The 25434-nt window shown below is 40.1% G+C and overlaps 1 protein-coding gene across 1 annotated transcript; it reads right to left on the bottom strand.

Annotated features, from left to right (window-relative positions):
• Positions 1-686: 686 nt before the first annotated feature.
• On the bottom strand, positions 687-24233 carry HSD17B3 (hydroxysteroid 17-beta dehydrogenase 3). The gene is made up of 11 exons (XM_075136797.1): positions 23937-24233; positions 21864-21910; positions 15779-15854; positions 9256-9363; positions 8476-8543; positions 7306-7341; positions 6005-6039; positions 4889-4970; positions 2276-2341; positions 1801-1950; positions 687-1138 (listed from the first exon to the last, which is right to left on the bottom strand). Exons 1-11 carry the CDS (start codon positions 24088-24090, stop codon positions 1028-1030), a joined length of 933 nt encoding a protein of 310 aa, XP_074992898.1. The 5' UTR covers positions 24091-24233; the 3' UTR covers positions 687-1027.
• Between the last annotated feature and the right edge of the window lie 1201 nt (positions 24234-25434).

Below are 25434 nucleotides of genomic sequence, written 5' to 3'. Positions count from 1 at the left end.
CTCCTGCATCCAGATCATTGATAAAATTGTTGAACAGAACTGGTGCAAGAATTGAGCCCTGAGGAACGCCGCTGATGACTGGTCACCAGCCAGCTGTAGCCCCATTCGTGACAACACTTTGGAGCTTTGCTGTTCAGCCAGTTCTTCACCCAGTGCACCGTCTACCTGCTCATCTCACAGCTGGACAATGTGTCCAGAAGGATGCTGTGAGGGACAGTATCAAAAGCCTTACTAAAATCGAGAAAGACGACATCCACTGCCTTCCCTTCATTGACTAGGCGGGTGACCTTATCGTAGAAGGGTATCAGAGGAGTTAAACAGGACTCTCCCTTTGCGAACCCATGCTGACTGTGCGTGGTGATTGCATGGTCCTGGAAATGTCTTTCAACAGCAGCCAGTTTGATCTTCATAGGTATGTACAATCAAAAGGTTTGCCTTCTAGATTCATCCAGGAATGCAGAATTACCACTTATCTTTTGCCTGTGCTCCTGCCTCCTCCAACCCATATCATATATTGTAGAGGATGAAGTAATTCACAGGCTCTGGACAGAAATACATTTTTTATGGGTGCAGACTTCCAAATATCCAGTGTGTACTTTACACTTTTTTGCATATTTCCTTCACTTTTCAGAAGAAAACAAACACACTGAACACTCACTGAAAGCATCAAAATACACTGTGAAGAAGTTTGGAAATAAAGCAAATTATTGTTTTAATCACAAATATCAAATAAGTGTAAATATTTGTGGCCTCTAAGCTTATGTTAAAGTAGTAACATAAATTTCTTAGAACATATCTAAGGCCCACAGAAGTCACTGGAACAGCTCTAGCGAATTTTATGGTCTTTGGAAAGGGACAGGAATGAGTATGCTTAATAGGTTCATTGGATCAAATCACTTGATAGGTGATTTGAATGGAGCTATGACTCAAACTGATTTGATTCTTTCCACATTCACCCACACAGGGACGTAGTAAAATGCATCCTGCTGGGGTTTCCCATTGTACATCTTCTGAAAAAATGAGTCTGTTAGGGGTTCCTCCACCTCTTCTTCAGATAACTGGTAAATGCATGCAGGACTGCTTCTTGAAGTCTGTCGCTGTGGAGTACCCATAAAGGGACGAACTGCAGGACACATGCCTTCAGAATAATCAAGCAAAAACAATACAAAGGCAAAGGGTTATAGGAACTTCTTGAAATTAACTGAGTGGTCTGAAAGGTCATAGAAAACAGTAAGCGCAAAAGCTTTTACTTTATACTTTCAGTATGTATGTTTCTCTTAGAGGGAAATGTCCATTCCTCTCAGTTTTCAGCAAACCTGTTCTCATCCCTTATGCTTTCATTAAATGCTCATCGTTAACAGCTGCCATGTATAAATATTTATTCTATTCTGTCAGCTTGGTATCCTAAGGAAATGATGTGATAGCACAGTCTGTTTTTATGTCCTTTCCCTTCCCCACTAATAACTTTTGAATCTGCTGGCCAATTTCTGTAAAGGAGTAGGGGTCTTAGAAATATTCCTAATAGGCTTATGAAAACAGGCAGCTGGAGAAAGGATAAAGACTAATCAGATATCAAACTGAGCTCAGCTCAAGACACAAAAGTGGAGAAAGACACACTGTGCTGATACCAGCTTTACTTGTGTATTCTTCCCTTCATAGTTTACTGGTGCCGTATTAGCCTTAATAACCTATTCACTGTTTCTCATTAAGGTCTCTGAAATCAGTCAAAAGAAGCTGCTGAGCCTAGAGAGCCTTGGTTCAGCCCTTGGGACACATTTACACACTATCAAATTCAATTACCAGCATTTCATGGGCTAGACATCCAAAAATCTCATCTCCAAAGGTGACATAATCCAGTGATTCACTAACAAACTCTTCTGCCGTCTTTGTAATAAGACTGGGTTTTTGGTACATGGTCATTGGAGTAGAAACACCGTAAGGAGCCACTACCTAAAATAAGAAATCATAGTAACAGTGTAATGTCATCTAACATTTAGACAAGGCCATTCACTCTGCAGAATCCTGCAACATCTGACAAGTTATAACAGATATTTGCAATGGATTAAGGCATTATGTGGAATAAGTAGTGGTACTATAGTGGAATAAGGAAAAAAGCCTGTAGCTGCATACAGGAAACAGAGAAAGCTTTGACACAGTCACCCACCACTTCGCCAAGGACAGCTGCACTATACATATTTAGGCATCTCAGATACTCTTGAAGAATTTATTAAAATGAAGGCAAATGAAAGTAAATATATGCAAGATATAGCATCACCTGTATGATAATTCCTTTTTCCTTATACTCTGCTTGTAGTGCTTTGGAGAAAGTGCTTATAAAAGCCTAGAATAAAATAAAACAAAATAACATTAGCATAGGAAACTAAGTACTTTCACATATGCTCACAAATATGTGCGAATAAGTCCTTAACAAAAGCGGCCAAGCATCATACAAGGCACAATGCAGCGGTGAAAAACATAGAAATGAACTTTTCAAGACAAATTTTCTGCTGGTGCACATGAGCAATGGCAAGATTGACTGTTTATCTGCACCAGAAAAGATGGAGCCTGGCATTGGCCCAAGCTAGACGTGAAACAAGTACTATTGTGGACTGGACTGAAAGTTTTGTCACATTTATGAAAATGCAGAGAGATAAATGCCTGAGTCCCATTTATTCTAGTTATTGCTTCTGTGTGGCTCTCATCTCTGGCTGACACCTACCCTCCCAGTTCAAGGCTTATGCTGCTGTTTCTCTTGCAATAAGAAGGGGAGTGAAATACAACTCATGCCTTCTGTGTATACCTATCAGCATAGCCTACAAATACGATTTTCAAAGTCATGTATTTGGGAATCTGGGGGGTTTTGTAGCTTCAACCTTTAAGGTTTATCTTTCTAAGTTTTTCTCCACACCATGAAGAGTACACATATACTAACTTCTTTGTGTAAAAGTTGGGTTTCTTTTAAGACTGATTTTAGGAGTTAGACCTTTGAGAAATATTCAGAAACTTGATGACATTGGATCACTCCTCTGTAATTAGAAATATAAAAGTTCTACTAAGGAAAAAAAATGACCGTGTTTCAAAGCCATCATTTGATAGATTTTACAATTTAAACACCAATGGTGTCATGATATTGCATGATACATCAATACGCTGGCAAGTAAAATAGTTTCCTTTCAGGACATTGCAAAAAAAGTCCATTTAAAAAGAAACAAAGGTAAAAGATACCCAAGAATGAAAAAAGTCAAAATTATACAACCAATCATAGAATCATAGAATCATAAAGGTTGGAAAAGACCTCTAAGATCATTGAGTGCAACCATCAACCCAACACCACCATGCCCACTACACCATGTCCCCAAGCGCCTCATCTACACGTCTTTTAAATACTTCCAGGGATGGGGACTCAACCACTTCCCTGGGCAGCCTGTTCCAAGGCTTGACCACTCTTTCAGTAAAGAAATTTTTCCTAATGTCCAATCTAAACCTCCCTTGGTGCAACTTGAGGCCATTTCCTCTCGTCCTATCGCTAGTTACTTGGGAGAAGAGACCAACACCCACCTCGCTACAACCTCCTTTCAGGTAGTTGTAGAGCGCGATGAGGTCTCCCCTCAGCCTCCTCTTCTCCAGGCTAAACAACCCCAGTTCCCTCAGCCGCTCCTCATAAGACTTGTGCTCCAGGCCCTTCACCAGCTTCGTTGCCCTTCTCTGGACACGCTCCAGCACCTCCATGTCCTTCTTGTAGTGAGGGGCCCAAAACTGAACACAGGATTCGAGGTGCGGCCTCACCAGTGCCGAGTACAGGGGCACGATCACCTCCCTGCTCCTGCTGGCCACACTATTTCTGATACAGGCCAGGATGCCATTGGCCTTCTTGGCCAACTGGGCACACTGCCGGCTCATGTTCAGCAGGCTGTCAGTCAGCACCCCCAGGTCCTTTTCCTCCGGGCAGCTTTCCAGCCACTTTTCCCCAAGCCTGTAGCGTTGCATGGGGTTGTTGTGACCCAAGTGCAGGACCCGGCACTTGGCCTTGTTGAACCTCATACAGTTGGCCTCGACCCATCGATCCAGCCTGTCCAGATCCCTCTGCAGAGCCTTCCTACCCTCCAGCAGATCAACACTCCCGCCCAGCTTGGTGTCATCTGGAAACTTACTGAGGGTGCACAATGTACCATATCACTTTGAAATAATGTTAACTGAACTTTTTTAAGGAACTAAAATTGTCTGGTTTGAATGTAGTTCAAGTTTTAAGCAATAAGAAACTTATGTTAGAAAGAGAAAAAGGAAATGGAAAACTAGAATTTCTTACCAAGAATAACTAGCTTTTTCTGAAAGCTGAACTTTAGCTATGTTCAAGCAAATATTGTTAGAATTTTTAATTTGGACCAAAGCTGAGCTGAGTAAGTTGCTTTTGGAGTTTCAATAAAAATCATTCACTCCTCATTTTTATGAGCTCTGGGGTTTTAACTCAGAGTGAAATTTCAAAGTGAAATCTATGTAGTCAGGCAACTCACGACCCACCTACCAGGAATTTTATTCTTGGTTCCATAAGCAAAATCTAGCACTTTTGTGCATCTACAGTTTTGAGTAAACTAGCTAAGCCAGCCTGGTAAAAATCATCACTTCCTGGAACGAGGACAGATTGTGAGCACTGGTATAATACTATTTAATTAGGCCAAAATGTTCCGATGATCAGACATGCCTTCAGCTGATTTAATTTACATAGCTTCACTGATCGGTAGCTCCCAGCTACTGCTCCTTTACATCGCTTCATTATTTCAGTGGAGCCACACTGATTTATGTCCTAAAAACCTGGCTCTATATTGCTGATACAAATGCTTTGGTAAATACTTGATGGGGATTTCTTTATAAAGCAATGTGAGTGACTTACCTTAGAAGCTGAGTACATTGTGTATAATGGACAAGGGAAAGTACCCAGACCAGAGGACAGATTCAGAATAAGACCTTTTTGTCTGAAATTTAATTTGAACAGTTACATTCATTTTACATTTGACAGTATTATAGTAAGAGCCTGCACAAGTTGAAAACAACTTTTTTCCCCCAGAAGGCATAGTTTTCCTATTATACTGTAGACTACACTTTCAAAAGACCCGATTTTTATGGTTTAGTTAGGTGCAATTAAGTCTAAAACAGCTACAAATAATGTCATAAGAGAAATTTAAATGTCTAGTGCAATCAGAACCATGGGAACATTGTACATGCTATTGTATGTCTCACAGAACAAAAACTGCCATCAGAGGAAAGATTTTATGCTCCTAAGTAATTGGTAGGTCCCCTTTGCTCATTAGCTGGCACATTCTTTTTCCTGCTCCATGCATCTGTTGTTTTAGCTTCCCTATTCACAATTCCCTGTACAAATCACTAAAAACAATTCCGTCAGCAATAACCAGGAAAAAAACAAACCAAAACAATTAAACAGTAAGAGCTTATTTTGTTGCCAAAACAAAAAGCATGCACTGTATTCTAAAATGCAGTAGTTAACAACGTTTTCTAGAAACTCCATCGGAAGACCTTAACTTCTGTTTGAAGGACCCCCATGTCTACAATACACATTGTATTAAAAGGAGAAAAGGGATGCCTAATTGCATAGCTGAATTAATCTCTCTGATGTAGTACAGGTATTTCCAGAGCTTGAAAACTATTATTCCAAGTACAGCTACCACTCTTAGAAGAATATGACAATATATTCAAATGCCATTTCTTGCCTAATTAGACCTATAACATGCCATTTTATTTCTGTGACACCTGCTCATTTTTATTGGACACAGACCTATATTTTATATTTTTGTCTTGTTCTACAGTTGACTGACAATTTGTGGCAGTTCCTATCATTCATTCACACAACACTAACAGCAACAGAAGAAAATCTTACGGATTGACATACTGTAAAGTGCAGAAGTTATTAATGAAAAAGCATAGCTACTACTGAATAAACTGGAGGTAGCAGCTAAAACCTATTGAAAGTTCTAGAAAAAATTATTTTTACCTTGGCTCCATTTGTTTCAAAATTATTTTTGTCATCTGTAAGACAAATATGTTAAAAATTATATCCATTCTCCCTCTTTCTGATTGCATTTTTCAACTGATCTTGTTTTATTCACAAGATTTCCATTTGCTCAAGCCCCAGCCATATGTATACAGTTTAAATAGCTAAAATGTGGCACATTCAAGTTTTGGAAAACATTTTAGAAAAATGTTAATGGCCTGCAAATCATCTGAATTGTCAAAAAATTCCAAAGGTTAGTCTTCTAAGTAGTGAAAGTCTTATGCTTATCCAAAGCTTTTCAACAGTATCTGAATTTTATCATTCTTCAATACTGAATCATAACTGTAAGAGGAAAGTAAAATTCATAGTGTTTTTGCATTTTCACTTCTGGCTCTTCCTGGATCAGAAATAGCAGAAAATCAAGAAAAGAAAACTTTTTTCCTGCTACCAAAGAGACCCTTAGGATAATTTTTGATGATAATTACTTAATCATCCGTTCTTATTTTAACAATAGACTTAATCACGCTTATGATTTTTAAAGTGCAATTAAATCAATTTTTAGGTGAGAAATCTGCTTCTGTTTGTTGTATTTGAAGAGTATTATTGATAGTAAGCCTAAATCCCTAGGGAATTCATACTCATCCTATTGACTCTTTACAAAAACACATATAATGTATGAAACTTCTGAGGATAAGACTGTGACTTAACTTGTAAAGGGCAGTAATGAACAGTAGCGCAAAAGAATGACGCAGCTTAATTCAGTCCTTGTTAATTCCCTATTTTTTCAGTAGTGTCATTGTGCACAACAGGACAGTAGGAGCAGGTTGGGGTTCACAAGCTTTGTTTTCAGAAAGGATGACAATGCAGGTGGGTCACACCAGCTTGGGTGAAGGGGAATTTCCAAGTAAAGTGGAAAACATGGGAGAAGGTCCTGCTTTTGCAGTGCTGAAAATCCTGCTGGCATCTGTGGGAGCCAGGAATACCTGGACCTTGGGCATCCCACTGCAAGAAGTGGTGAGCAGGATCCTAGCAGGAATCAAGGCAGGGAGAGGGGGAAAAAAACCCAAACAGATTTAAAGATGATTTGCACCTAACCATGAGGAATGCCGGTCAGGAGCATGACTTCTTCTTTGTGTTTTGGAGGAAGGTGAATGTTTGTGAAAGACTGAAAAGGACGTGGTTGCAACAGTGGGGGAAAGGAATCACCAGGCCCTGGTGAAGCAGAAGAGGTTGATTCCAAGGTATGTGTAAGGTAAGAAATGATAAAGGGAGAACATCCAGACTGAGGGGATGTCACATACCTTTGTAACAGAAATAATGTTGCAGTTGATGAGGTTCTGCAAGAAGCAAGAAAACAGTAAGTTCATAGTTTAACTTCAGAGAGTTTGTAGCTTACCTAGGTAACAAAGCTAGCAATTCCAACTGAAAAGCTTTCTAGCAAGGCAGCTGTTTTTAGAGCTGTTTTGCTTGCCTCTGATTTTCACTGACTGTGCCTATGATGTGGGATACTCAGAGGCAGGTGAGCCCTGATTCAATTAATTTTAAACATGGCATTCAAATCTGCTTTGCACCCCTTTGACTCTGTGCCCTCCGTTTTGCCCGAAGGCTGGTGTCCAGGCAGTGGCGGCACCAGCAAACCAAGCTGGGTGCAAACAGACAACAAATTACAGAGGTGCCAGGCTGAAACTCAGTGGCTCTCGGTGACAGAGGCAGACTTGGTGCAGCACAAGCACTGCCACGTAGAGATATCCTCCCAAGACCAGCAAGCAAACACAAGTCATAGCAGCAGCAGAGGTGCCATCATACGGCTGCAGCTCTGAGGGAAGCAGCCTGCTTGGGGATCTCTGATTTGTAGTAGATGATGATATACAGACTGAATAGAGCCTGAGACAGGTGCTAGCAAGAAATACATTTAGAAACTCTGGGTTTTTTCATGGCTAATACTACATTGCCTAATAACAATAAGGCAATGAAATCGCATCCTTAATCCTGTCGAACTATTCTACATGTGTAAATTAATTCCCCCCAAAAAGAAACCGTGTTTAAACGAGGTTTATTTTTTCATTTTTTCACACACTTAAGCAATGGCGTTCCAAAGAAAGTTTTAATAATACTAACAAGAACCCAACACTTCAGCTGTGGCTGTGACCAGGCTGGACCCATTACATTACATGTGAGCAGTGAGCCAGAGGGGCTGCTGATCTCTGCTACAACCAGGCCAGCTGCACTCTCCCCTCTATTGCTGAGTGCTTGCCGCAATTTAGCTGAAATCTACTGTTCTTTTTCTCTTGCAAGCTCTTCTGAGCATTAAAAACAAATCAAAATATTCTCTTTCAGGCCCAGTTCTTTTCCCACTCAACTGAACAGATAAATACATGCTGATTGTAGCAGGGGCAGAATCTGTCCCTTGTTAAGTGGAATTACTTTCCTCATTGTTATATTGGAAGTAGAAAGCCACAGAGTAATCCTACCTCATCTATGTCTGGTCCATTAAGGAAACGGCATGGAAGAGGATTATGAAGCATTCCAACATTGTTAACTAATCAAAGGAAACATAATGATAAGAACCAAATCTAGACAAAGTGCATAGTTCAGCTAGTTAAACAAATGGCTTCTCCTCGAGACTCAGAGCTTTTGAGCTCTATGTGAAGAGAACTGCTGTTTAGCATCGAGTCTTGTTCTCACTGAAGTCATTGGTACTGATCAGTACTGACTTCAGGGAACAGAAGAACAGTCTCTGTCGCTACAGTTTGGGGTTTTGTTTGTTTGTTAGTGTTTTGCTGTTGTTTCATTTGTTTCACTATTAAAAGGATGATTTTTTTTACAAAAAAAAAAAACCCAGAACTTCCCCAAAAAACACGTTTTCATTGTTGCTGTGTGGATCGTACCAATTAGTGTTAGCCACAGGCTTATTTCAGATTGAATATAAGAATTGCACACAGCTGTAAAACAACCAATAGTGAAAATTAATTCCTTGAGGCCAAACAGGGAAGAAGTCACCCCACAAGCTGGATGCTGCTTATAAAGCACAGTAAAGAAGCCACTGTACAGAGAAACAGGAAGCCTTTAGAGAATCTTAATTCACTTTTAAAACTTCTTCATGATAACTAATGCTCAAATGCATTAGGCAGCTGTATGCTTGGTTTTAAGTGTTGGCTAGCAAGTTGTAATGACACATCATTTATACAATTCTCGGTTTAATACACTGCAGCTGTAAAATACTCTTCAGTTAACAGACCTTAGTGACTCACCCAGAACACCAACATCCAAGCCTTGCAGACTTTTTTCGATGTTCTCGTATACTGAATTTTTGGTGAAATCAGCTTGTATAACCTTCACCCTTTGACCTGTGGCCTGCTCTGTAATTAAGAAAAAAAAATAGGAAACCCCTTTACCCAGAGAGACGGAGAGCTGTAATTAAGTAATGAGAGAAACAATCAGATGTCTCATTTAGTCAAGTCTGCTGTACAGTAAACAATTGTTTCAACTTTCTTGTTGTAAGAAAGATGAAAACACAAGCAAAATACTCTCACTGTACCCAGTTGTTTTCAAGGAAATGGCCTGGCAAATATAGGATGGATTTATGCCCTGAAATCAATGGAAGTTCCCTCATAAAATCTAAACACCATTTGGTCCTTCAGTAAGAAAAACACCCCAGAAATAAACAACACAGGACTTCTTCCCCTTATAATATTTATAAATGAACACTGTCAGCATACATTAGACAAGTGAATGCGGGTGCCAGATCCTCTACGTAAGCACAGTTTTGCAGAATTGTTGTAAAGTGTTTTCATGTATAAGATTAACATTTTAACAACCAGAGATTATCTTTTCGTGTAGGAGGAGGGGAAAACAGGGCTGGATGTGATGCAGTATTTTCTGCGTTATTTTCACACAATTCCTCTTCTATTTTGACATTTGCACTCCCGTAGACTGAACCTTCCTTCCCCCAGGATTTTGCAGGACTAAAAGGCATTTAAGGGAGGGTATAGCTTAAATTTTACAAGGTCAATTTACACAGAAGGGAAAGGGAAATGTGTATGATTTTTCCAGTGTCATTGCTATGCAGGAGTGGAGCCCAGCTGTACATTACCATTTTTCTCAGCAGTTGATTTATTGCTGTTCATATTTTCAACAAAGTTTCATGAGGAAAAGAGGTAGAGGCTCTTATTTACTCATTTTAAAGGCAAGGTTCTCCTTTAAAGGGGCCCAGTAAGGTCTCTTCTAACTAGATGTTCACATTGTAAATTCTTGCTACTAAACCTGCTTTCAAGTTTTATGGGCAACCTGAAATCCAGATGAAGTTTGCTGAAAAAGTGACAGCGAAGCTTGGAACTGTCAGCAGACGATCGGATTGCAGGCTTGCTGCAAGTGGCAGGAATTCAGGTGCACGTGGATGGCAGAAAATCTGCTTTCGGTCATGTTGCGAAACTGTCCCTGCTTGTTTGAAGCCTGATTTGATCATACAGGCAACAGGAAGCATTGCCTTGAATAGGAATCAGACTCGTTAATTTCTTCCCAGAAATCTTGCCTCATCTCTTGTGTACATTCAGAACTTAGGAAGAGGACTGGCACCAGCTCCCAGGAGAGCAAGGCTGGCAGAAAGCTGGCTTTGGGTCCAGCAGGCCAGTTTGCAAAAAAAAGGGCCTGCATTGGAGGGTGAGAGGATGTTGTTCCCTCTCCGTTGTCCCCTCCTTGCCCCTCGCTACACTGCAAGTCTCAACCGCTCTACACTACCCAAGTTACACAAGTGGTCTGAGGAAACACCAGATGCTCTGAATCCAGATCTGAAATGCAGGCTGCATCTTGCGTGCAATTTTAGAGGACATCTGCCTCCATGACAGAAGAAGGAGGAAGGACTGCCCTTTTTCTTGCCCTCTTTCCAAGCTGCAGTTGTGTGTATGAAAGGGACGAAACACCCTTTGAACCTTCAACCTATAAAAGCAACTCTAGTGGCAAATGACCCCCAGTGGTCCCCGGCTGGGGGAATGGTACAACTATAAAGAAAAGGACATTGTGAGTGTAAATGCAGCGAAGGGAAAGAACAGAGCAACAGCTGGAGCAGACACCCACAGTGACCTTCTGATTGAAGAGCTCTATAAACAAAACGAGATGCTCTTAAAAAGAGTAGTGATGTTGTGGCCATCTTTCTTGCGGGCAATGAGAAGGGCAGCCAAAACTAGAGCAACAAAAAAATGAGGATCAAACAAACCATTTGGACTTTCTCTGCATCCCCTTGTCTGTACTGAACTGTACTGCTGCAACCAGCACTGTCAGCCAACAAACAAGTACTCCAGATGGCTTTCCTCCGTCTCATTTATGAATAAAACAATATATTAAAAAACAATAAAACTATCATGCTGATAAATGAATTATCCAGGGATAGCTCTTCAGAAAATGATAACAATTCTGCAAAGGAGAGAGCCAAAAAATAATTTCCAATGTTTCTTATGTCTCTCCCTCTCTGTGACAAAGATTTATGACAGTCTTTGAAGACACAAGCCATTCCAACTCTTTTTAGAAGTCCTAAGTATGCCAGAAGCAAAAAGCCTAGGTTTTCAAACATCAGGACAGGTTGTTGTCTTTTTTAAAAATGAAGAGAAAACTAATTTAAAGAAAATTAAAAGCTTGAACTGAGTTGTTTAATCCAGTGTTTCATTAGGAAGGATACATCTAACTCCTTCTGACCTCAGATCACTTGGGAATCCCACTTGTCACATCGGGAAATGTGCTGCCTTTCGAAATTTACCAAGAGGAGAATAAATCAGGATGAAGCATGAAGTTGGTTAGGACATGCAGTCTGCCAGAAGCTCTCCTTTTCTGCTTAGAGAGTTATGAAGATCTTCTGAAAGCCCGAGGTAGCAAAATGAACGCCTGAGCGACACAAGAACTGATCTTTGTAGAAAGAGGAGACCCTTTTGAAGTACCATAGCAAAATTTAAATATGAAGAGAGAAGCACTCAGGCTAAGATGGCATTCATATTCAGTGGAAATTTAGTAAGAGTAGAGCAAAACGAGAAGTTATTTTAACAACAAAGAAAGATTTAAAAAATATTTAAGACTTAGGAGAAGTATAAAAATTTCTGTTAGATTATAAGGCACAACTTCTGGCTACATTTCAAAAGTCTTCTGGAGAACTGTATCTCTTCAGAAATATAAGATAACTCAGTTTCAGAAATAACAGGAAAACAGAGAAGAAACAAACAAAAAAAGAGTGTAAAAGCAGAACTGCAAAAGATGATAGAAGATACCAGGGAACACAAGCTGCATGAACAAAAAACCATGGGAATTGCTACTAGTTGCACTCAGAACATCGGTCAAGGCCCTGAAGTGCTCTGTTATGTAGTAGTGCATCTTGGGAAACCAGCCCTGGGCAATGATGCTTTACCTCAAGTGATCAGCAAGACAGAACAGGCATTTTTAACAGCCTCTGACCATGAAGGAAGGGTGTGCCAAGTGAGTTGTTTTATGCTAGTCAGTGATCTCAGCTTGTTACCTGCTTAGCTCTCGGGGCTAACTTTTGAAGGACACCGGGCAGAGGACACAGTAGACCAGACTGGAAACTGAACCTGCAGCAGGGGGGACAGCTGAATGAATTAGCACCTGTGCAGGTCTTAGTGGGAGCAAGACACATTTGGTTCTTGACAATTGTGCGGGGTGATTTTTATGTTCATTGCTTTATTCTATACTAACAGGCATGATTTCACGAAACCCAAATTCATGAACTGCATGGTCAGCTAGTCTGAACTGGTGTAGCTGTATTTTCTACTGCTTTCTAAGAATCACACGCCTTATCTTTCCTTAAATACAGATTTGTTTCTTCTCAAAAAACCCTCCCAAAACCAAAACAACTAAAACCCAAAAAAACCCCATGCTTCTTGTGAATAATTTTTATGTCTTACCAAAGCGGCTTTTGTTTGTTTGGCATTAACAGACCCTGATCATATAAATAGATCCTAAAGTATAACTTTTCAGTCAGGACCTAGCTCCATCTGTACAGCTTGCTTAGGAAGTGTAGGCAGAAGAAATAAAAAAGGAGTGCAGTTAGTAGCATTCCATCATTTCTAATCTCCTGGTTTTATGGTTTGATCAATGTTTCACAACCATAATACCAAATGTGTTAAATGACCAGTATGCCCGGTGTAATGGTCCTCCCTGTCTGCCCTCCACAAGACTTACTTTGTTATCTTTTATCTCAAAGAGCTTTCCTGCCCAAGTGCATGGAAACCTGGCTTTCAATTCCAGTGCTTCTTTAGAGAAATGTTTTTCTTATGGTGGATTTCTGACTGCTACAGCTCTGAGAGCCGTTCCCAGGCACACCTGTGGCCCATGGCACTGTTCAGAAGCCAAACACTGAGGTCTGTGGAATTATCCACGCTTTAGACTCCTTTCATTTACATTATTCAGTATCCAAACTGAATGTGACAGTATGATTAGGCAAATAATATTGTCAGGTTGAAAAGGGAGGCAAGTCTTTTAGTTATGGTGTCCACCTGATAGGAAAAAAGATACATGGCATAGCTGTTAAGAAGAAGGAAACACGAGTAATGTGTCCAGTCCTACAACAAATTTACGCAGCCTACAACAGAATTTCTCTCTCTCTCTCTCTGTATCTTAATCTCCTTGCATGTTAGTTCAGGGTAATGATAACGGCTTGGAGTGAGACACTGCTTGTTTAAGCAGTTTAGGAAGAAAAAGTCAGTGACAATTAGAAAATTTAGAAACAGTAGAACCATTCTGGTTAAGTTTCTGCTTCATTTTTATTTTCTGTTGTTTATTTACTCACATAAAATCACAGTAAGTTAACTTTTCTTCCTTCCCAATGACTGCTTAGCTTAATTACAGTAAAGCCTGAGTCTGCAAATTGGAATCAGTGGAACATTTCCAAAGCTTTAACGTAAGCCCCCATCCAGAGCTCCCTGCTGATTTTAGTGGCCTCCAGATCAGATACTCTGTGCTTTTCATCACTATGTCTTCCTCTCCTTCCTTTTGTTTGTGCCATCTACTTGTTGTTATGTACTCATTTCCAACCTGACAGAATAAGTAACACATGAGTCACGCTGGGCTTCAGCCAAAACCCACTGAAAACAATGGAAAGATCTCAGATCTCACTGGGATTCGCCACCAATTTCAGCAAGCTTTGGGAAACCTCTTTATGCCCACAACCCAGCTGAACACGGCATGGAAACCTGATCGGAGTAGGCTGAGCTCCTGGGCTCACACCATCCACCTCCCCGCACCTTGGATCACATGGATGTGTAGTCAGGGAAGCTTCCTCACGTGCGAAGTCACGGGTCACTTTCGCACAAGGCATAGGAGTGTTTGTAGGCTACCTCAGCAGTACCTTTCAGGACAGGGCAAGTCCTTCTTTACGTGTTGCCGCACAACTCAGCACAGTACGGCCTCAATTAGGAAGGGGGTGCGTGGATGGCCTTATAACAAATCACAGTGCAAAGAAATTCACAGTATGTTATCTTTCTGGGCTCCACCACTTCCTTTCTTTACTTAGTTATGTTAGTCTCGGGAATCTTATTGTCTTCAGTCTTTCCTTCTGATTATAATTTACAATGCAAAGAAACTATAAAAAATCCCTAGCCTTTTTTTCTTCCAGGTTCCTATTATTTTAATTCTTCAGCATTTAGCTGCAAAGAAATGCAACAATGACACCAGACTGGCCAAATTCCAACAGAAGTTAATTTTTCATGGCGGTTTACTTAAGAGGGGCTAGTGTAGGCCATAGTCACATTGGGCCCTCAGATACGGCTGCTTACAGGGACTATTCAGGGAATTGGCGCTTTCCTCCTCTTGCTTCCCAAGGGAAAACAAGTCTATCCCTGGAAAAAAAGGGAGGGAAATTGGACACAAAATTTCAGAGTCCAATCCTTGATTTCGGTAGCTGCAAGTTTAGAAGTTACAGGCTTTTTCACCCACTTCAAGTCTGCCACGTCCCAGAGGGATGCACTGCTCTCTGCAGATGAGCATCCTGGACCTGATACTCTGCTGGAGCCAGCTGCCAAGCCTGCTTAAAGGCAAGTCTTTCTGACAGAGGTGTAGTCTTGGGGGGACACATGCGTAACACAGGAACCTGTGAGTCAAGGGATCTGGCGGATAGAAGCCATGAATAGAAAAAGAGACAGTGGAAAAATAACCTTGATTACAGCAATCTTTAAAGTTAATGGAAGATATAAACTCATTTGACTCCTAAAGAAATCCTAACTGTCAATCTTAACGTATTTAAACAAGCCATTCCCAGCAGTAAATGGCTTATTTCCTTTGAAGAAAAGGAACATTAATTCTAAAGACACACTATTTAAGTGCTTTATCAAAAGCCAAACATAACTTGAAAACCTTAAAAAAAGGTACATTGATTTCATTTTCAGTCCTCTGCTATGTTCCAAGAACTAGCTTAAAGGTAACCTTTCTATCCCAAGCATAAACTGTTTCACAGATTCCTCCGACAGCTCTAGTATTGTATCTCTTTTGCCTGTATTCAGGGCAGCTGAAGCCAGTAAAGAACCCACATTCACTTTTTTATACAACCTATTGCACTGTTTGAATAATGGCATGGATTTTTAAAGCGATCCATGACCAGAAGGGTTCAAGCAACACAGTAATACCAGAAATTATTTGTAGTATCAGAGCAATACCTGGGGCGATATCTGTAGCAATACCTGGGGCCCTACTGTACTAGACATTGTACCGAGGAAATAGACCTCCAGATCTCTGTAAAGGCAGCCTGCTAAACGGGAAGATAAGTTTGAGAGAAACACTTACCAACTTCAAAGGCTACTCTCTGCAGCTTTTCAAGAGTTCTGCTTATCATAACTATATTTAATCCACGTTTTGCCAGCTACAAGAAAGGAATACAAAAGTTGTTAGAAAACACTAAGGTGACAAGAATCTTTACGATTTTTCCAGTTTTGCAATAAAAACAATTATGGATTTTTTAAAATTGCTTTCATTCACCTGCCACCTGCCTAATGGGAAAACAGCAGATATCAAAACCAGGCCAAACAATACTCGGGCTTCTAACAGTCTTCCAAAACATCTCCTTCACTGTATAATCTTGACCCTTACAAGAAAAACATACTGGACAACAACCAAACCCCAATAATATGAACAAAAATAAATAATCTGAGCCAATTTCAAATGAATGAAAGTCTGCAGGGAGTGAAAGCAACGTGACATTTCCCAGAAACACATTTTTATTTTGACTTAGGTTTGGGAGGCCAAATATGTTGATGACTTCCGAGTCATTTTACAACATCACCTTCCACCCTCACATTTTTTTATCCTGAGGAAGTAGATTAAGCATATTGAATTGAAGGCTCAAGAGTTTGAAAGGATTTGGACTTTATTCATTTTTTTTTTAACAGAAATAAAATCTCATGCAGGTCAGATGGATAAATTTTAACTGTTTTTCTCATTAGATGCAAACTGGGGGGAAAAAAAAAAAAGAAACCAAGGAAAAAAGGTGACGTCCATGCATAAAAATTCAAAATACAGTCACACAAATATACATCCACAAAGATTTTGGCAATAGTTGAAGTTTATAGCTGCGAACACTATTTAACAAAGAAGTCTGTTTATAGCCAGTTTGGTATTACCACGTGCAGAACAAATGCAGAACATTTTTCTCCTGTTTTCCCGAGGCCTCCCATTCCCGTCAGTTAAAGAGTTTTAAGCAAACATGTTTGAGAGAGAAACGTGGCCCCAGCTTGTGAAACTAAGATATTAACAAGTGGAAGCTGAACGGAGTTGTGTGCATAAAGAAAGGAAAGATAAAGCTGAAACTAGGAAAATGCCCATGAGAGCAAGGAGAAAGAGAGCTAAATTAGTCAGCACAAAAGATAAAGCCAACGTCATCTGAAAGTACCAGGTTTGCTTAGAAGAAGAACAAACTGGCGAAGCCCACACACTGAAGACCCATTCACTTCCATAGCTGACTCCCTGCAATACTTTCTTCTTAAATCTATTTGAGGGAAACAGTTTGTCCTGTCGGGCTTTTCTGAAACAATGCAGAGAATGTTAAGACTAAGGACCTTTGTTCAAAAATTCACTACATCAAGAATACGAGAGGCAGACCATCTATTAAATGTATCAGCCACAAACATTTGCATTTTCAGCACAAAGACCATGCTCACAATTCTGTGCTTTTGGAGACCCTCTCACATAATTGACGGGTGCTCCAAAGAGACCTGCATGGACTTAGATACTTGGGAGTTTTGAAAGCTTTTTTTAAGAGCTCCATTTTAAGTTCTCAGGAAGAGAACTCTAATTGCCTACACACTGGCAGATTTCCCTTTGTCCACAATGAGCTTGACTCAAGCCATTTCGAGTCGGAGACATGGTCTCCGTTTCCATGGTCACTTGCTCCTTTCTGCCATTTGGGTGTGTTCAGATGGGGATTATTTTAATTTTTGTGCCTTAAGAACAAAAACAAATATCAGCCATATCATGTACAGAATAAAAACAAAGTTCTGCTTCACTGGGCTTCTCACTATCATCTTAACTATGTCTTCTAACACCTAAGTAAAAAATTATTCCTATTGCTAAGATTGCACTGTATTTCAGCTAAAAGCACATGTTTGTGGCAATCTTATAAAACTGCTAACCATCAGGTGAGAGGACTCTCCCTTGCTGCTGTATACCAGACTAACCAGAAGTATAAGGCTACACACCTGACTACGCTTTTTTGCTTCCTCACTCACACAGACATGTGCACCCTTTTCAGAAATAGGTTTCGTAGGACCCTCAAGCAAGCAAAAAGAACTGTACTTAGAAAATAATTTCCTGGCCATCCACCGCAAAGGTCAAATCAGTTTTAACTACCACATCTCAAATAAAGGTAACTTTTAGTGTAGACGTCTTTAGCACAAAGCATTTTCCTAAAATAAAAAGGCTTTGACGATAGAGGATGGTATTTCCCCTCACAGTTAAGAATAAGCACTGGCTCCCAGCAGTGTAACGTGAAGCTGCTTGTGTTAGGAAATCCTGACTCCCAGTGGCAAAGGACTAAAATGCTCCTGAACCTCTCAGACTGCTAAAATGTAAGATCATTATGACAGACTCCAGCCATAACGAATTATGACAACTTAGCATTTAGAAATGGGGCTAATAACGAAGAAAGATCAAGCAGGATCTGCACTCTGGAATCTCACAAACTCATTGCTAAAAGTTTAAACCAACACTAAATTAGCATAAAGTCACTCTGCATTATCTAGCACACTTTTGCAGCTCAGTCTGAGGTGGATTTTTAAACAATAAAGCTTCATGAAAGGCAAGACACAGGTGTTAGTTTCAAACCATGCATGTAATTACTACAGTTACACTGACAAATTGGTTATACTCTACACGGATCATTAGGTATAATAATTTAAAATCCCTAATAATGCTTTATGGGATCTGTAGCTGCCTACTGTATATTTCTACCTATTACAAAAGAGATTCTTCTCTCTTCTCCAAGATTGTGCTGATATGGCCTCTGTGCTTCACCCATTTTCTTTCCTGCCTGGAGTTCAGACTTGTAAGGTCTCTATCATTCAAATCTTTCAATCTTTTTGGTCCAGCAGACCGGGACTGAGCAACAGGGCAGAAGGATTCTGCAAGCTTTCTGCTAGCTCTGCACCTGTGCAGCACAACTAGAATAGCAGTATTTCCAGGAGTAAATCCAGGACCAAGTGGAGAAATTAGATTACATACGCAACTGGAGCAGGAAAACTCAGATCGTATTTAGCTTGTATTATATTGCTGGTAATATTAGGCAAAATTTCAGGAAATGAAACAAAAGTTTAAGATTTGAGAAACTGTTGTATTAATAAATGAATGCAGTGCCTGTCTCAGAATGGTCTGCTAAAACATTGATTTAGACACAAGCACTGGCCTGACTTATAAGAGAGTTATGAACTATTAACAATAACAAAAATGGTGACCATGTGAGCCACCAACATCCTGCTTGTGCCCTGACATCAGATGAGAAGTGTGTAGAGGCTAAACGATAAGCCTCAGAGTATGGCATGGCCTTGTCCATAAACCCAGTATGTCTGAGGTGCTAAGCCAGTAACAGATGCTAAAGCACGTCTGTAGTTATTACATAAGAAAAACAGAACAAACAAGACTGCACCAGTAGCTGAAATGCTAAGAGATGAGTAGAGATGTGACAGCCTAGCAGCACACTCACAATTGGCTTATTTTTGTCCCTTGTTGTAAGTCTGGTGAGTCTAAACCCCACCAGTCCAAGAACTAATGGACCAAATCTAACAAAAAAATGGCTTTTGAAATAAGTGTAGCAAACTAGATCCAAAATCCCAGTTCTCTGACATCACAGCAGTCAGTTCAAAAGTCGGGGTCTTTATGCTTAAGAAGGCCAGTCGTTCAAAATCACCTTGATATGCTAGAAATACAGACGGAGACTTCATGAAAGCCTGGACTTCCATGCAGAAGAGGATAAGCTCAAGTTGTGTGTGTGCTTGCCTCTCAACACAAGGTCAGAAAATGAAAGAGACAATATTTTGCTCTGATAAATCTGTGTCCTGGCATCAACAAAGTAGTATTCTGAGACCTCACAGCTGCTGGGCTCTTCACACAGCCCAGTCAGCTCTTGAGCTTAATAGGCTTTGCAGAGACCTGTATTTAGTCATAAACCTTGGAAACAAAGGTACTGAACTAGTAAATATTGTAATCTTTCTCTGGACCTCAGTCTGCTAGGTTTTACCCTATAAACCAGCTACTGGGATTTCCACATAAAACACAGAACAGAGAAAGCGACATCACACTAGCCTTCCAAAACACAAGAACTGCCCTCCTTAGTCTCCTATACTACATACTAGCAACAAGTGTGGAGCACTTTTACATTAGTTTGTGATTCGTTATCAGCCCATGCCTGAGCTCAGGATGTCAGAAAGGGATTCATCACCTGGTGTCAGAGCTCAAACTCTAGAAGAACAGACACTGTGGCCATCAAACAAGGCTTGCCTTCACATCAGCCCGTAACACCAGAGGGACCTATGCCAGAAGAACATCAGAGAATTTTGTACCCTGACATCAGACCAGCAAGACAGTGGTGCTGAGCCAGAAACTCCAAAGGTACACAGACGTTAAAACAGCAGGGTCAGATTTATTTATCCACAAGCCACACACAAGTGTGTGCTTTGACCTCGGCCAGCAAGATGATGTGCCAAGCTATGAGCTCATGTGGTGTGGGCTTGGAATCTGCCCCACAGAGCAGTAGCTGAGCACAGCTTCAATCAAAGGGACCACCTGGGGAGGAAGGTACGTCTCAGCATGGGTAAAGATGGCTCTCAGTCATCCCATAACAGCCAAAAATAATGAATAAATGTTCCACAAAATCTAGCCAGTTCCAGCCAAGTTAAAAAAAAACAAAACAGAACACAGTAGTTGTTTTATTTTTTCTCATGGTGTAAAGCAGCCTTTTGCATGCTGTAACTGGCCTTTTAAATGGGATTTACTCTTGCGTAACCCATATAGCACAAAGGAAGCAGAACAATGACAGAGCCTCTGATCTAGACATTCAAGGTGCTTGCAGCCTTCACATGGATAAAATATCACCAGGCTCTCACACACAAAGTTAGTGCAGCAAGCTGCTTGTGCACGTGACTACACCCAGAGGTGTGGCGTTAAATAAATGTTTAAGCGTTTCTGATGTTTCCTCTCTCTGTCTTGATCCCATCCCATTCCCCCCTGACCTAAGTATTCATCAGACCCTTCCTGTTTGCTCATCACTACAGCAACTCAGTGAGTAGACAGAAGGCAGCATTTTCCCTTCTTTCCCACAGGAGAGCTTGTGATCTTTATCACAACTATGCCAAATGTTAAACTATAATAGCTGGTATTTGTCTTTGTGCTTCCTACATTCAAGGCACTTTCAAAAGCAGTTATTGTATTGCCACTCCCAGTAATGAAATTCATGAGGTAGTTGCTTAAACAATGCATACACTTACAAAGACTAGCTTAAAAATCCTGTAAATTAATTCAAAAGCAAACTCATTTTCCTTTCCTGTGAGATGTATTTTATGATTTATGAGCAGAAGGCATCACATCTAACTCTGGCATATTACAGGCTGGTAATTTTCACCTGGTCACCGCAGCTCTGAAGACAACAACTCATGTTTCATTGCTGGTTAGCTTCTATAAAAGGAGTCAGTTTTGAAGACGCCAAAGAGAAAATCTACCATTCAGTCACTATCACTAATAGCAAGGCTGGAACAAGACGGTACAAGGCCACTCTGCCTTCAGCGTTGATTAGCACAGGCGAAGAGAGGGGGACTGCTGTAGAGACTCTGCACAGCTACAGGGTCAGCACAGAGCTCCTCTCTCCTCCTGCAGGCTCCTAGAGCTACCAATTCTTAATTAAACCATTAGGTTTCCTTATAATTTCCATAACTTGTCATTTATATGAATTTACACAGATTTGTCCTTTATTTGTTGTTTAAGATATATCTTTAAAAATGTGTTTGCAAGTGTAAAGACTAGAAAATTGTATTTTGTGTGTTAATGCTGGACCACCCCACTGAAAGTCAAAAAGCAGATTAGCTGTGAAACCGGGTGAAAAAGGACAACGTAGGTGACTTCCTACCCTGGACAGACAATATGAAATCTTGTGGATTACTCAGTGTTTCCATTTTAGCTCCTTGGACGGATGAGACCGTTGAAGCATGAATGACTTTCCTCTGAAATGCAGTACCAGTTTTCTTTTAGAACTTAATGTTATTCTGCACATACAGAGGAGAAGGACAGTGGCTTTGAACCCTAGAATAATTTTACTAACTTGCAGAGATTGATGAAGGGGTAGCAATTGCCATTTTGTTAAAATAAACTTAAGGACAGTAATCTTTCTTACCTCAAAGGAATATGCTTTTCCAAGCCCGTCTCCTGCTCCTGTGACCACTGCAGAAAGTAAAAAGAAGAACCAGGATTACATTTGTAGCTTGTTCTTTCTTGAATTCTTTGATCTTCATCATCCGTACCTCCTGAACATTGCAGCCTAAATGCTTCTACTAAAGCACAAAATCAATCTATCTTTTTAAAAATTTATTTCCTTCTGACTTTTTCATCTTTTTGTTACTTCATTCAGCACATTTTGTCTTCAAAGCAAATTCCTCCCCACAGTAACCTATCTGATGCAGTAGGTAGTTATTACTCTCATTTCCAACGGGGAGACGCTCAGCAACAAGTCAATTGCCTAAGAGGTGGTAGAATTTTCTTCCATATACATAGTTTTACAAGTTCTGCTTTGCAAGTCTTTCACTTATATGCTGGTGGCAGAATGGCAGGCGATAAGGACTAATTGGTGACCGAAGCCTTTATAACACTTTCTCACACAAGAAATCGGTATGTATGGAAACATCACAGCAAACTTAACACCATCTATAAAACGTTCTTCCTTCAGAGCTGTCCTATTCATTTTACCTTCAGGTTTAGCATTACTGGGAAAGCAAACAGCTTCAGCATTTGTAAAGCACCCTGAACTTTAAATGTTATGCAAACAAATACTAAAGAAAATCCTTATCACCTTATAAATAAAGAAGAACTAAATAAAGTAGGAATGCACTAAAGCAATTCCAAGGTAAACCTGGTACGTTTTCAGAGCAAAACTGAAAATGAGTCAGTATCTAAAAAATGTGGATTAAGGACTTCTAAACTGCAAGGGACTCTGGGGAAGCAAGGCGATTTTGAAGGGTTAGGTTCGTTGCCAACAGAAGAGCAATTACTCTCTCATTTCACAGAGAAAAGAGACCCCTCAGTGGATCTTTAGCTCTCTAGCAGACCAGCAGATGAAAAGCAAGAGTCTGTTGGAAAACAAGCTTCCACCTCCCAACTTTAATTTTCATGATTCTCAGAAATCATCCAAGCCTTATGAATTTTACTGGGCCCAGAAGACTTTATGTTTATAAAAGGACAGAGCATAGAAGGTCCACTGACGGAAACAAGCCTCTCAGCCTTCAGTGGAAACAAGGATTTTACACCGAACGTTCCACACGCTGCTCCTCACCTCACACACAGAACGGAGGTCCTTGCCTCACTGAAATCAAAACGAGACCTACATATTGCTTCAGAAGCAGCCGGTATTCAGGCAGGTCTCCTGCAAAGGGGTGGATTTCATTTATTAATCCACTGTGAGATGTGCTTATTAAACACATACTCAAACCAGTCTTTAGTGCGGGGGAAAGGAATGAAGCACAAGAGTACTGTTCGGGTCACTTCGTGACAAGATGCCACCATCAGTGACATCTGTAGCCCAGGAACTCAAGACACTGTAGTACCTGTTCATTCTTGCTTAATACTGATAATCTAACAAGCTTAAGAAAAACATCAATGATCAGTAGGAAGAAGTGTTTATTAAACATTTCTGTTATTTTATGAGAATGCGTAGTATCTGTAAAAAAGTACTGCCAAGTTGCAGCTTTTAAAGTTTCTAGGCTAGAGTAGATTTGGCTCGTTAATGATACCATTAAGGATAGGTCACCAATTCAGAAAAAACAGACTGGTGCAAAGTCACCAGGAACAAAGAAAAGTTGCTTTGAAGAGAGGAGACCATATGCTAGACATAAACTAGTTGCTTCACATATCAGGAAACTGAGGATATAGGCAATGCTATTAAAACTAAAGCATTTGCAGTAGAGAAAAAACATCAGAAGTAGGAATGGGGAGAGAATTCACATCTATACAGCAGGTGCATGAGCTGTTACCAGTTTGACTGTTTTTCTATTCTCCCCAAGTACGCAAAACCTTCAGCCTCATAAAACCAAAGTTACTAGGAGAAAACAAAAAGAAAACTAACCAAACCACACCTAGTGGAAACTCTGTTTTGTTCTGAAGGGACAGGGTAAGGAAATGCAAGGAAAACCTCTCCCGATTAGTAACAATCCATTGCTCAGTTACAAGAAGAAGAAGGTGAGGAAGTTTCCTTTACCTGCCCATTCTCCCAGCGATCGAAAGAAAGTCTGAGGCAAAGCACTCCAGATATGTGGGAAAATATATTTCATAAATCTGATGCATTTTACCAGAGTACAGAAACAGATCAGACCCCCAATAAGAGTGAGTAGCTGATGCTGGAACGCTTCCATGGTGAGTGAAGGCAGTGAGCTAGTATGAATCTGTTGCTCTCTCCCCGGGAAGTGCCTGTTTCCCGCACGCTGCTAGTCTCTGAGCACTGGCAGAGAAGTGAGAAGTCTAATCAAATCACGTGATTTTCTTTTTCCAAGGAATGTCCAGGGTGTAGATTAGAATAACATCTCTATGTTACACCCAGATTTGTAAACTACTGAAATATCCAAACTAAACAATGATTTCTGGTGCTTGCTTTAGAGAAAAGGTTTCAGTCCTTTTCTGGAAACTACCTAAGAACAAAAAGAAAAAAATATTTTTATTGTCATTGTTTAGGATTCATAGAGACTAAAGATGGGTCTAAAACAAAACCCTGGATAAGAATACTCCAAACCTTGGGGATAACACACATAAGCACTACTTCTTACCACGCTGAAGAGTTAAACTCTAGCCCAGACGCTTCCAGGGCAAGTTCACACTGAACTTGTGCAGAGGCCAGAAAAACAGATTTATCTACAAATTCGAAGACACAATAATGAAAGGTTACTAAAGTCACCTAATTATTTCTGTACAGAGAAAGCAATATTATGTAACTTTTCAAAGAGCTTTCTGAAAAGAGGTTAATATCATTACGCCCATTTTACAAATGGCGCAATTATGGCATGAACAAGTGCAGTAATCTATTAACAAGGGAATAGGACTTTCAGCTTTTCTGAACGAAGTATGTTTGAACTAGTAGTTGAGGACATGTATCAAGACCTTAAGGGGAAAAATTGCTTACAAAACCAGTATCTCACTGCAAGACAAAGACGAAATCAATGCAATTCAGACTTCAAGTGATTAAAAAAAGTTTAAAAATTTAACACACGGAATTTCTCGGGGAAGGCACAGAGACAACTCTCACAGAAACAACCCTCACTCTTCTTTGTAGCAGCAATTTGAGGCATCCATTTTTTAATGATCAGTTTAAACTGGAGAAAAGGAACACTGATGCTTACATGTGCACTTAGGATAAAGTAAAATAAAATTTTCTATATATTTTTGATGATATTCTTCCATATTTAACATGAATCATCTTTAAAATTTAACCTAAACCTGACACCCAGAAATCTCCAACTGAAGACCAGCAATATATGTCAAGTGTCACATTACTGACACCTTCAGCCAGAAAACCACAATATGCAGAGGTACTGCAGAATGAAGATGATGTCTGAAGCACAAGGAATGTAACACTAACCGTATCTGTAACAAGACGATATAAAAATTATTACCATCTCAGCTTAACAACTCAGTTTCCTCACACAAAAGCTTTCTTAAAATTTCACTACAATTACTGTTTTCTATACCACACCACCTCATTTTAC

The sequence above is a fragment of the Calonectris borealis genome, chromosome Z, assembly GCF_964195595.1.
Source record: "Calonectris borealis chromosome Z, bCalBor7.hap1.2, whole genome shotgun sequence".
NCBI classification, from domain to species: Eukaryota; Metazoa; Chordata; class Aves; order Procellariiformes; family Procellariidae; genus Calonectris; species Calonectris borealis.
This window is presented reverse-complemented; position numbering and strand designations above follow the sequence as displayed.